Raw genomic sequence first — 13100 nt, 5'->3', positions numbered from 1 at the left:
GGGGAACGCTACCGAAAAGGTCAGGAACAAAATGTCTTTACAATATTTGGCAAGAATAGGGTCATCTGTGACTTCACTGAGAGCATTTTTAATGGAAACCGGAATGCAGGGGTTGGAGGAAGGGATGAGGAAGTCAGGAAGCAGAAAGAAGTGCTGACTGAGTTTTCATATAGTGACTGCGAAGGGGGAGAAATATTAATAAAAGGAGAGTAAGAGTCCAATTAGACAGACTTTTATGAAGTTGCTTAAGAAAAAGTAAGGTGGATCAGCTCTTTTTGTATTAAAAGGGAAGGACCTATCACAGGGCAGGATTTGGCGCTGTATTACTCTTCTCCCCCAGCTTTTCCACTCTCAGCACACCGATTTATAATTTAAAATATTAATTTAATGTGCTTGAGGCACCCCTGGTAAATTGGATGATGTAATTTTTGAATTGCCTTTGAGTTTATGGTGTTTATATTGTCCAGTGTGGCAAAGAGGGCCTAGAGCAGTGGGAAGAAAAGTCCCAGGTAGACCACTCACAATCTCTCTGCCTTTAAGCAAATAGTTAACCTCTCTGAACTTCAGTTCCCTTGTGTGTAAACAAGGTGATAATATATATTACATGGGATTTTTTGGAATTAAGGAATATCTTGTGAATTTTCAGCACCTTGTACATAAAAGGTATTCAGTAAGTGTTAGGTCCCTTCACTTCCACTGGGAGGAAGGAGACAGAAAATATGTAGTAGTGTTTATTATTATTATTTTAAAATTTATTTTTATTTTCCAGAACTGACATTTCTTTGTCAATCAGATAACTTAATGGGGAAAAAAGTTGAGAGGCTCACCACTGGCTACCTTGTGCCTAGAACAGTGTCTGACATTTAATTTACATTCAGTAAATAATGGATAGTCTAATGAATGAATCATAGAGACAAGGAGGTGCACATCCAATCATTTCACTTTACAGAAAAGGAAACCCAGACTCAAAGAGGTGATTTATTTTGTCCAAAGTTAAAAAACAAGATTAATGATAGTATCCAGGCTGAATGCGACACTTGCCTTGCTTGGTTCATCCGTTATCAGTGGTTCTCAGCCGAGGGTGATCTTGTCCCCAGGGGATATTTGGCAATGTCTGGAGACATTTTTATTGTCTCTGTTGGGGAGAGGTGGCTCCTGGCATCTAGTGGGTAGAGGCTAGGGATGCAGCTAAACATCCTATAATGTGCAGGACAGACCCCACAACAAAGAATTATCTGGCCCCAAATGCCAGTAGTGCCAATGTTGAGAAACCCTGATCTCTGTTATACTGAAATTACTCAACCTTTTATTGACAGTCTACTAGGTGGAAGCACTACTTTGTTATTGTGAAAAAACCAAAGATGATTAACATTTTGTCCTTGTTCTTTAAGAATTTGCAATCTAGAGGAGAATTAGATTAACTCATCACTAGGGCATCTCTTTTGCAATTGTTTCCAGCACACATAAACATCTGAGATAACTGGTTTTGTGTAATGTTTACATTATTAACATCTATAGAAGACCATGATAAATCTCACAGTAAGTTTAAAGGGCTGCAACCTTAAGTGTAAGCATATGTGAGAAAAAACACCTAAAATTTTTACTTACACTTCCTTGACATGATATTCTGTTTAACCAGTACTTACTGGGTGGCTAAGTTATTCAGAAAAATGTAATAAGCTTATTGTTTGTTTGTTTAGAAATGAAGGGGGAACTAACTAAAGAAAATCAGACCATTCGTATGATGAAGATTCTGTAGTCTAAATATAGAGACAAAACACATAAATTGCAAGCTATTCAAGAATAGCACCATATTTTGTGTGTGTATATGTGTGTGAATTGTGGAAGACATCTAGGAATTAGGACAGTGATATAACACTGTTTAGATTTCTCTCTGAGTTACTAAAGTGAACCAACATTTAGAAATGGACCCTTATTCAATTTGAATATCTCTAACAGTATTGTCTTAGGGAATTCAAGGTTTATTTTTGAGTAATATGCAGTGCTAGAAACTCATGGACAAAATGTGGAACAAAGTATTTAGTTATGAATTAGGTAATCAGGGCATTTGTGGCTGCATCAGATAATGCATTGCAGTACTGTATTATTAGGCTGTCTTCCTATAATGTCAGTTTCTGTGGACCATACAAGAAATTAGGTGACATGAGGGGAAAGTAAACAGTCATGTATTTTTGCTTTTAATATACAGGACAGTTTTGCTTTTAATGTCAGCACACTCTGTGCCATTTTGCTAAAGATCTTTTTCTTGTATCACCTTATTGGTTCAGGAGAGTTCACAACCATGTCTGTGGGGCAGAAAGTAAATTTATCATATTTTGAATAGGATAATATGGGAGCCTTAGTAAATAGTTCTTCTACAGCCATGGGGAGAATGATAAATCAAATATCATAATTTCTGATCTGCTGCATTTTCTTTCTTTGGATATTATTAAAGCAATAACCTTTGATGATCCTTTCCAAAACAAGATGGAGGGACTAGTGCAAAATAATTTTGTTAAAGATTTTATAGTTGCCCTTTTAAAGACTGCTAGCTTATTTGTTTGTAGATAGTCCGGACTTCCACCAGATGGCAGTAAACACTTATTTCCTAACTATACAGTAGTCTTTGGATTTAATTAATTAGGTAAAAACTTTGTACTCAAGAACCTGTACATTAGCATAGAATCTTATGCATATTAGGGCTGTAGCTTTAAGTAGCCCAATGTTTAGTTCTCTATCAAATGTACCAGCCATAATACATGAAAAGGGACTCTCTCTCTCACTCTCTCTTTCTCTCTCTCTCTCTATATAAACACACACATATCACACACATATATATATACATAGACATACAATATTTATATATAATAGAGGAATATACATACCAGACCCTATACACATGTATAAATATATATCAAAATAGAAATGATGCCTGGCACATATAAGCATACAGTAAAGGTTATTTTTCCCTTCTGTTCTTTTCTAGACCTAACAATCAGCATAATAGGTTGGCTCTGAAATGCCTGGTCATTCGAAAGAGGAACATATTATTATTTACAAATCCACATGTGATGACTTTATAACTTCAATGATATATATAATAAAAATTGATCAAAAGACATTTCATTATAAAAAAGTAACATTTTTTTTTACGAAAATGAACAAAAATTATGGACTTACAACTTGTGGTCTGCTTCTTGCTATTGTTAGAGGGACAGTTGCAGCTGTCTTTAATTTGATAAGTGGTACAACCGTGACTTTCTCTCTCTAGGTGTTCATGGTATTACTCTCTCTCTCTCTCTCTGCTGCTTTTCTATTCTGACTTAGTCACACTCTCTACCGGACTTCATTCTGGTCGTCTTTGGCCTCTTAAGTGAGGACTCCCTTCAGAGCTTAGTGGTGGCTGTTTGCTCTTTCTCTTCTCTGTCACTCACTCCCGTGGCTGCAGTGGGTCGTGACTTTGATCTCGGGTATCCTACTGCCACTGAAACTCAATAATCATATCTAAGATGGAACTGTTTCCCCACAGAGAGTGAATTTTCTTAGCTCTGGGTTAAAAACTTGGGAGTCACGATAAACGTGTTTTTCTCTCTCAGTTTATGCATTCAGGTTCTCCTGACTCTGTCTCCGCAAAATCTTTTGCATCTGCTTTCTCCTTTCCATTTCAGCACTGATATCGTTGGGGCTCTGCCACCTCTTACGTGAACCCCACACTTGGTTACTTTGCTTCTTTCATCATCTGTCTCTGTCTCCTACTAATTATGGCCAAGTGAGGATTTTTAATGCACTGTTTCTGCAGACATTTTCCCAGTGATATTCAAAATCTTTCTGAAGATGCAAACCCTTTAGCCTGTGGCAAAAAGCCCCATTGGCCCGGCCTCTTCTTACCTTGGATCACATCAGTCCTCGTTATGGAGGTGGGAGGGAAGTTATATGCTATCAGGACTAAAAGATGTAGCTTTGGAGCCCTCAGACCTGTGCTTCTGAATAACCCTGCCGCTCACCAGCAGTGTGACTTTGCATGGGGTACTTCACTTGATGCCTCCTCTGGAAAATGGGGCTAAGGGTCCCTTCTAATAAGATAATTATATGGGGAAATGAATGAGCTTTAAAAGCATATAAAAAGTATTCCGTAAATGACATTTATGGGTCTTCTCTCATCAAGGCTCATTTTCTCACCTATTTGGCATTGGCTCTGCCTGAACTGCCTGTCCTGTTTACCCCCTCTTCCTTCTTCTTCTTTTTTTTTTTTTTTTGCAGTTTTAATTTTTATTTTCTTTTTTAACTTTTATATTATATTGGAGTGTAGCTGATTTACAATGTTGTGTTAGTTTCAGGTGTACAGCAAAGTGATTTAGTTATACATATACATATATCTATTCTTTTTCAGATCATTTTCCCATATAGGTTATTACAGAATATTGAGCAGAGTTCCCTGTGCTATCCAGTAGGTCCTTGTTGAGAATCAATTTTATATAGATAACCTTTCCTTCTCTCCCAGTCATATTGAATAATTCTACCTATCCTTCAAGGCTTCGCTCATATGCTACCTTCTCCATGAATAATTCTTCAATAAATTTGCCCACCACAGATCCCTCCTTCTTCTGACCTATATTATTTATAAATTATGCATTCCTGTCTTATATCTCTTGTCACATTCTGTTTTGTATTACTGCTAACTGTATTTATGTCTTCTCTTCCCTCCTAGATTGTAAGGTCTTGTGGTCAGGGACCATATTCTCTTTGTCTTTGCTAAAATACCATATGCCACCATGCTTTGTCCATTATAGATGTTCTGTTAATATTTATTGAATAAATGATTGAGTAGCATATTAGATCTCTCTCTCTCCAATGCCAGATTTATGATTTATTTTTTAACATAAGGAAATATTTCCTTTAAACCCCTAAAAGATTGAGGAATCTCCACATCACTATGTCTTTTTTCCCCGTCTTTAGAAATGTATTTTTTGGATTCATCCTTAGTCTAATTACTTAATTACTGTGGTTAGAGTAGGAAATCAGCAGTATAATTAAAACATATAGTAAGGCGTATATTTACTTGGCCTTTAGTTAATATTGGTGAATTTATGTAGCCATAGATTTGTTTGGGTGCTTCCTCCTCCTCTTTCTCTTTCCTTGTCTTCCTGGTCTTCTTCTCCTTCTTCTCATTATTATCACTTTAATGAATTTACTGAAGCAATAATTTTATTTATTTTTTAATATATTTTAAAAAATTTTATCTATTTGGCTGCATCAGGTCTTAGTTGCGGCACGCGGGATCTTTCACTGCGGTGCACAGGCTTCTCTCTAGTTGTGGTCCGCGGGCTTAGTTGCCCCGCAGCATGTGGGATCTTAGCTCCCCGACCAGGGATCGAACCCACGTCCCCTGCATTGGAAGGCAGATTCTTAACCACTGGACCACGAGGGAAGTCCCTGAAGCAATAATTTTATATAAAAAAGACCACATTGCAGCCTGTGAGACACAAGATGAGGCGAAATCTAACTGATCGGCACCGTCTTTAGTATTGTTGCCGAAGACATGAATATATAAAATTTAATGACATGTAATTAGTATGATTAGGCTTCAGTCATAGACTTTCCTCTTTTACAGATGAGGACCCTGAGTTCCATGGAGGTTAGGCGACCTTTCCTAAGGCCCATGGCATTTCATTCCAGACCAGAGTCTGGAATCCGGTTCCACACACATCCCTCAGGAACTGAACTGGGTGATCCTAAAAGGGTGAAATGTGTGAAGACAATTTTAGAAAGTAACATTGTCTTTAAGGTAGAATATGACCTCTGTCTTAAAGGGCATACATGACTCCTGTTTGACTTAGGTACGTTAATTCCTGTTTCTGTACACATTATAGTTATGGATATGTCATGGCTTCCAGCATGAAGTTAATATACTTTACAGTGTCTTTAACCAACTAGTCTAACTGCTTGCTGAATGAAAACTTTGACCATAAGGTATATCCTGGTTAAACATGTTACATATCTTTTGAATATAATTTAGCTATAATTTTAGTATGTATTTTTTAATTTAAAAAGAAAAGTCTGAATTCTTCAAACCGAAAACAAAAGAATATAACACAGTGATCCTTTTTTTTTTTTAAAGTCACTTTATTTTATTTTTATTTGGCTGCACCACATGGCATGTGGGAATCTTAGTTCCCCGACAAGGGATCGAACCTGGGCCCTGGCAGTGAAAGCACCAATTCCTAACCAGTGGACCTCCAGGGAATTCCCTAAAACAGTGATCCTTGACTAAAAGAGCTAAATAAACCCCTTCTGTGCACTATGCTGACCTTTCATTACTACAGAGTAAAAGCGTGTCTTTTTGAGTTTGGTTAACCAGTAGACAGGAGGCCAGTTAATTCACTGTCTTTTCACTTTCTACCTTTCACTGTTGGATTCCAAAAGCAGGAATAATACTGTTTTGGAACTGATTCGTTTATTCATAATTCAAGGGAATTTAAGGAGCCTGAGGTACGCATCTCTATAGAAAAATAAAGTTAAACCTCAGATCTCCCCAATTGCTGGCCTAGCACCAACAGGCAACTTGTAACTGGATTCCTGTTTTATCATCCCTCCCCCACCCCCATTGTCTGTCTGCTCTGAAAACTGAAAGACTGCTGTCCATTGGCTCTTGGACTTGGTTCTGCCTTCCAGCCACTCCTCTCCCTTATACCCCCAGTCACTTTCCGATTTGTTTAACCACAGTTTAGCTTTGTCTGTTCTTAGATTTCATATAAATGGAGTCATACCATGTCTGGCTTCTTTCACTTTAAAATCGAGATGTAATTGACATATAACATTGTATTAGTTTCAGGTGTACAACATAATGACTTGAGATATATATATAACATATATATATATATATATAGACATGATTACCACAGTAAATCTTGATAACATCCATCACCACACATAGTTATAAATTTTTTTTCTTGTGATGAGAACTTTCAAGATCTACTCTCTTAGCAACTTTCAAATATGCAATTCAGTATTATTAAATGTAGTCACCATGCGCCGTCACATTACCAGGACTTATTTTCTTATAATTGGAAGTTCGTGCCTTTTGACCCCCTTCACCGATCTCTCCCACTCCCACCCCTGCCTCTGGTAACCACAAATCTGATCTCTGTTTCTATAAGTTCGTTTTCTGTTTGTTTGTTTTAGAGTCCACATATAAGTGAGATCATACAGTATTTGCCTATCTCTGACTGACTTATTTCACTTAACATGACGCCCTCAAGGTCGATCCATGTTGTTGCAAATGGCAGGATTTCCTTCTTTTTTATGGCTGAATAGTATTCCATGGTATATATTTTTGAGATCCACCCTTGTTGTGTACATCAGCAGCCCATCATTTTATCGCTGAGTAGTACTCCATTGTTTGAATATGCCATATTTTGTTCATCCATTCTCCTGTTACATGACATGCATTTTTGTCTAAGCCTAATTAATTTCTGGCCCTATTTTATGTCCCTACCATTGTTCCCCCCAGCTTTCCCATCATCCTCAAATGAATGTGCCTGTTTTAGTTGATTTTCCTGGAAAATGGTTACCTCTGCATACAGAGTTCTTTCTTTAGTTGAGGAGAGCTTTGTTTTCCATAATCTTTGATTATTGCTTGTATTCCACTGATTTTCTCTTCCTTCTAGTATCCTGGTTGCGCATTAGTTGATACCCCATTCTCTGGTCCTCCGTGACTATTTCCTTTTTCCTAATTTTCATTTCTTTACACCTTTCCTCTATGGTGAAAGATAGCTGTTCCATTTTTATCCTTTGCATCACTCATTTCCAGTAATGTCAACTATGCGTGTTCCTGCTGCCGACATGGACTTTAATTTTGTATTTATGTTCTCATTGTTATTGAGATCCTCCTTAATTTAACTTATTTTTATATTGTGATTATTTCTTATATTATTTTATTATTTATCTGATTATTTTTATATTATATTTTTGCTGTTCATCTTCTGCTGCCTTCATATGGAGGCAATGTTTACTTGCACTTTCTTGAATATGCCAAACCATTTCCTGAAAATTTATTTTGTATCATACCATAGATAATATTCAGAAAGACTCCGAGAAAGAATTCCCCCCCCCCCCGTTTTAACATACTTTTTAACCAGTCCCATGTTGTTTTTTCCTGCTTTCCTCCCTTATTGTCCTCAGACAAGTGAGCTCCATGCAGAAGCAGAACGGTTGAGTGGACGGTCTTTTTGTTCCACTTCTTTTTTTCTCAGTCCTCTTGCTAAATCTTCAGCTGCAGGGCAGTCTGCAGGGTCCTGATGTACTTCCCAGTTCCAGCAGGTGTCAACTCTGCATCCCTGGGCTCTCTTGAGGCCGCTCCTCTCCCCGGCCCCTCTGCTCTTTTTCCTTTATCACACAGTGTCATTCCAGCCCACAGCAGCTACAGTTCTTTCTCTTCTTGCCCTTTCTTCAGACAGCGCTTCTTAGAAAGCCCTCTGCCATCATCTGCTCCCTCCGCTTTCTGCCCATTTGCTTTCTGAGCTTTGTTGTATCTCTCTGGCCATGAGAAGACAGAGAGAGGTAGTGGACAGTGGGTGGGAGGATGGGGGAAACAGTTTTCTGCTCCATCTCACAGCAGCTTCTCAGTGATGGAGAAGCACTTCAGTATAGGTCTTTGGTTGGTGAATACTCGGGGTCTCTGGGTTGGGGGCACATAGTGGAACCACAGCAAGTATCTTCTGAATTGTGTTCACCTGGCCACTAGCTTGAAGTCAGGTTGAGGTTTGCCATGAGATGACAACTGGGGAATTATTGCCTCTCCCCCAGCACTATCGGCTTTAGAATTACTGTCAATTCATTGATGATTTGGGGTTTAGATGGTTTTCAACCTTAGTGTTCAATGATATTGAGAGTGTTTTCCTTTGTTTTTGATCATTTTCAGTACCGTCATTAATATTTAGTGATAAGTTGGGAGGGGCATTCCTCAGAGCTACTAGCCAAGTGTCATTCTGAGAAAGACTCCCAGCCTTACATCTTAAATGGTGACTTTAATTCCCTGGGGTTGCATATTGTATACACCAACTGATTCACATTAATAGGATTACATTCAATTGGACAACTTGTTATTTTGAGAAAACACCTTCTAAACCAGATGCTCTACAAATGATCAGCGAGGACATCTTTTTGAAACTGTGTAGTCAGGTGGGAGTCAGGAGTTACGGATGCTAAGCAGCTGGAAATGTGTGGGCGAACAGGCAGCACGTCCAGAACTCATGCTTTCTCATTGGGATGACCCCTAAACTCCACAGTCCAACCCAGAGACATGTGTTCTTTTTTTTTTTTTAACATCTTTATTGGAGTATAATTGCTTTACATTGTTAGTTTCTCCTGTACAACAAAGTGAATCAGCTATACGTATACCTATATCCCCATATCTCTTCCCTCTTGCATCTCCCTCCCACCCTCCCTATCCCACCCCTCTAGGTGGTCACAAAGCACTGAGCTGATCTCCCTGTGCTATGCGGCTGCTTCCCACTATCTATTTTACATTTGGTAGTGTATATATGTCCATGCCACTCTCTCGCTTCATCTCAGCTTACCCTTCCCCCTCCCCGTGTCCTCAAGTCCATTCTCTGTGTCTGCATCTTTATTCCTGTCCTGCCCCTAGGTTCTTCAGAACCTTTTTTATTTTTTAGATTCCATATATATATGTTAGCATACGATATTTGTTTTTCTCTTTCTGACTTACTTCACTCTGTATGAGAGACTCTAGGTCCATCCACCTCACTACAAATAACTCAATTTCGTTTCTTTTTATGGCTGAGTAATATTCCATTGTATATATGTGCCACATCTTTATCCATTCATCTGTCGATGGACACTTAGGTTGCTTCCATGTCCTGGCTATTGTAAATAGTGCTGCAGTGAACATTGTGGTACATGACCCTTTTTGAATTATGGTTTTCTCAGGGTATATGCCCAGTAGTGGGGTTGCTGGGTCGTATGGTAGTTCTATTTTTAGTTTTTTAAGGAACCTCCGTACTGTTCTCTATCTCTCCATCTGTTTGAGACATGTGTTCTCGTTTGTTAGTTTAAATAGTCCTCATGCATTAGCTGACATAGCTGATATATAGATCCTCTTTTGCTTGACTTTCTTTTCTTGTGTGTATAGCACATGGAGCATGATCTTGAATCATTGTTAAAACTTTCCTTTGGTCTATTTTTAGACATCGTTGTCTGCATTATTGGTCAATAGCAGATTTTGTGGTGGGCAAAATGAACTCTCTTGAATGCTTCTTAAGAGGTGGTGAGACTGTCAGCTCTCACTTGTTCAAAAATGTCAATGTTTGATACAAACAAAGGCCATAAATTTGGCATTTTAACTCTTGTCTCCTGCATCTAGGGTTTGAAGGTATTTACTAACCATTTCTTTCTTAGCCTCTTTTTATGTTAAACTTAGTTAAGTGTACAGTAGTGAACTGGAATTAAAGATCACTGGTCTTGTTAATGTGCTTTTAATAGCAATTCAAAAGTAGCTTTGTTTTTTGTTTTTTAGCTTAACCCTGATTATCGAGATGCCCAAAATGAAGGAAAAAATGTGGTGAGTAGAACTGTTTTTTTCGCCGTCAAATACAAGCATGTTATTTATATTTTATATGAACAAATTGAAAAGTTAGTAGAAAATTTGAAGACTAGGGCTCTGAAAGAGATTCTCCAAGTAGAGGCTGTGGATCGAAGATAAAAAGTAAATGATGATTTGGCTTAGATTATAAGAACATGACCAGAAATGGGTGTTTAGGGAGATTTCCAGCAACTTGGAGGCCACTTATGATAGATCGCTGAAGGCAACTGGATTTGGGAGGTATGGTGGATCTAGGTTTAGTTTTCAGAAGTTCATAGAAATTAGGAAGGAGGAATGGAATTGTGGCATCATATTAAAATAGGACAACAGAACAATCCTCTTCAATTCAAAATAATTTGGTTTCTATTTATGGGGAGAAATTGAAGTGTTCAGTAACTAGATAATTCTAATTTCTAATAATCTACAGTGTGCTACTCAAAAAAAAAATCACAATCTTATTTTAAAGCTAGTTTTCATTAAAAATACTTATTATTATTTATCCTGCTCATCTCATCATAATTTGGAAAGAATATGACTTAACAATGACAACATGATTTAATTCAATAAAAAATTCATAGGGGAAGGGAGTTACCAGTGGGGATGGGGGTGGGTTATGGGTGAAACTGTATGGTGATAGATGGCAACTAGACTTGTGGCGGTGATCACTTTGTAGTATATAAGATGTCGAATTGTTAATGCTGTACACCTGAAACTTATTAAAAAATTCAGAAATTCGGGATATTTTGATGTGATCCAAATAAAGCCTGGATTTTATTTATTTTTTTTGGTGTTTCCTATTATCATTTGGTGTTTCCTATTTTCTTTTTTTTTTGGTGTTTCCTATTATCAGTCGTTTTTATTATTGTTGTTATATCAATATTTCTGATTACTCCTACAGCTACTGTCCGCTGCCCCATGGTGTCTACTGCCTTTTCTATGTGTGACTCTCAGCAGGGCTGGATTTCTTTAAAAGCAATTTAGCCAGATATTTTGATATAAAATAGACACAGTCTGTAATACAGTTTTGTTAGGAATTTTGCCATCCCTTTTGGAATGGGTAGGTATTATTACCGCATCACCCCACATTCTGCTCTTTGATAGAAACAGTTGGAATGTTTCATTAAAATGACTACTGTTTTACATTGGCGCACAGATTTACGTTTTAGGAGGATATGGGGGAGATGGGTCAAATAAGAATTTCTGGACCTGAGTCAATCCTGGTTGACTCCTCTCTCCATATGATTATCATGTTTACAATAGAAATAAGCTGAAGTATCAGGTCACTGACCCAGTGAAAACTTTAATTTGTGTCAAAATGTCTTTAAATATAGAAGTAGGTTTGTTAGATCCATTGGATCTTTCATTTATGATTCAATTTTATCCTCCTCTGTGGGCTTTTCTCCCCCTGGTTTTCAAATAGCGGCACCAGGATTGTTGGGTCCTTACCTTCCTATGATTTAGGAAAATGCTCTCAGTAGCCATGTTTAAAAAGCAAAGTGTGAATCATAGTTTCTTTGGTTCTTCCTAAAAGCTTGTCGATGGTCTCAATGGTTTCCAGCCAGAGACCACCAGGAAAATACCCATACAAGTGGTGTTTATAACTCACTGCACGCACACTATGGGGAACTGTGCTGCTTCTCAGTAAGAAGCTGTTAGAAAAAACGTCTTATAGGAACTGGGCTTGTGCGATTGATTTTGGGGAAGATTTAAAGAAGCGGGGCTTTGCTGTGGATGGGAGTGCTGTCAGGAAGAGGAGGTATCTTAATACATTTTATCTGTGGGTAGGGCAGGCTAGATCTATAATTGCTAAAGAAGCAGCAGTCGCTCATATTCGCTAGAGGAGAGGAGCAGGATTGTCATTTTTTTGTGGTTTGAACAACGTTCACAGTCTGTCGGTGTTCAGATATGGTTACGGAGTGGTGTTGTTTTGTCTTGATCCATTCCAGTCATGAAGTGACCTTGTGTGGTGTTGCTGTTTTGTGAAATTGTCCATATTCACCAGGAGAACACCATGGCCCAGCTTGAGTGTCAGGCCAGCTCCTAGCAACACCAAGGCCTGGCTCATACACCAGGCCAGCTGTCGGATGTCGGGGACTGCTTTTCTCTTTGTCAAGGTTTATTTCTGTGATATTCTATGTGACTTCTTGAGCATGCTGTAGAGACAGCGGAGCTCTACTGTAGCACCACCGTGAACTTGTGTAGCCTTGGACAAGTCAGATAGCTTTCCTGAGACTCAGTTTCTTCACCTGTCTGATAGGATAAGGATGTTTGCCCTGCATGCCATGGGGATAAAATGCCAGCCGACAAATGGAAAACTCTCTGAATAAAAGATGTTAGTAGGCTAAAAATGTAAGTTGTTTCTATTTAAAGGGCATCATATCAAAGCTTCAAACTGTGCAATTGAATTAAATCTCTGGCTCATCTCCTTTTGGCTACATACCATTAGGAGATGCTCCTGATGATTCTGGGCAGAGCTGAGGGGGAGAAAATAGTGAATGAA

The 13100-nt window shown here is 38.3% G+C and overlaps 1 protein-coding gene across 4 annotated transcripts in view; it reads left to right on the top strand.

The window, feature by feature from the left end:
* Window positions 1–13100, top strand: part of ITPR2 (inositol 1,4,5-trisphosphate receptor type 2) — a 519313-nt gene that overhangs the window by 117952 nt on the left and 388261 nt on the right. For all 4 annotated transcript variants that reach the window (XM_082352042.1, XM_082352040.1, XM_082352041.1 and 1 more), the window contains exon 10: window positions 10535–10579. In XM_082352042.1, the coding sequence (XP_082208168.1) occupies window positions 10535–10579 (45 nt within the window). The remainder of the gene's footprint in view (window positions 1–10534; window positions 10580–13100) is intronic.

The sequence above is a fragment of the Balaenoptera borealis genome (genome assembly GCF_965194805.1).
Source record: "Balaenoptera borealis genome assembly, chromosome: 13".
NCBI classification, from domain to species: domain Eukaryota; kingdom Metazoa; phylum Chordata; class Mammalia; order Artiodactyla; family Balaenopteridae; genus Balaenoptera; species Balaenoptera borealis.
The sequence above is the reverse complement of the archived record's forward strand: the minus strand, read 5'-3'. Positions and strand labels throughout refer to the sequence as shown.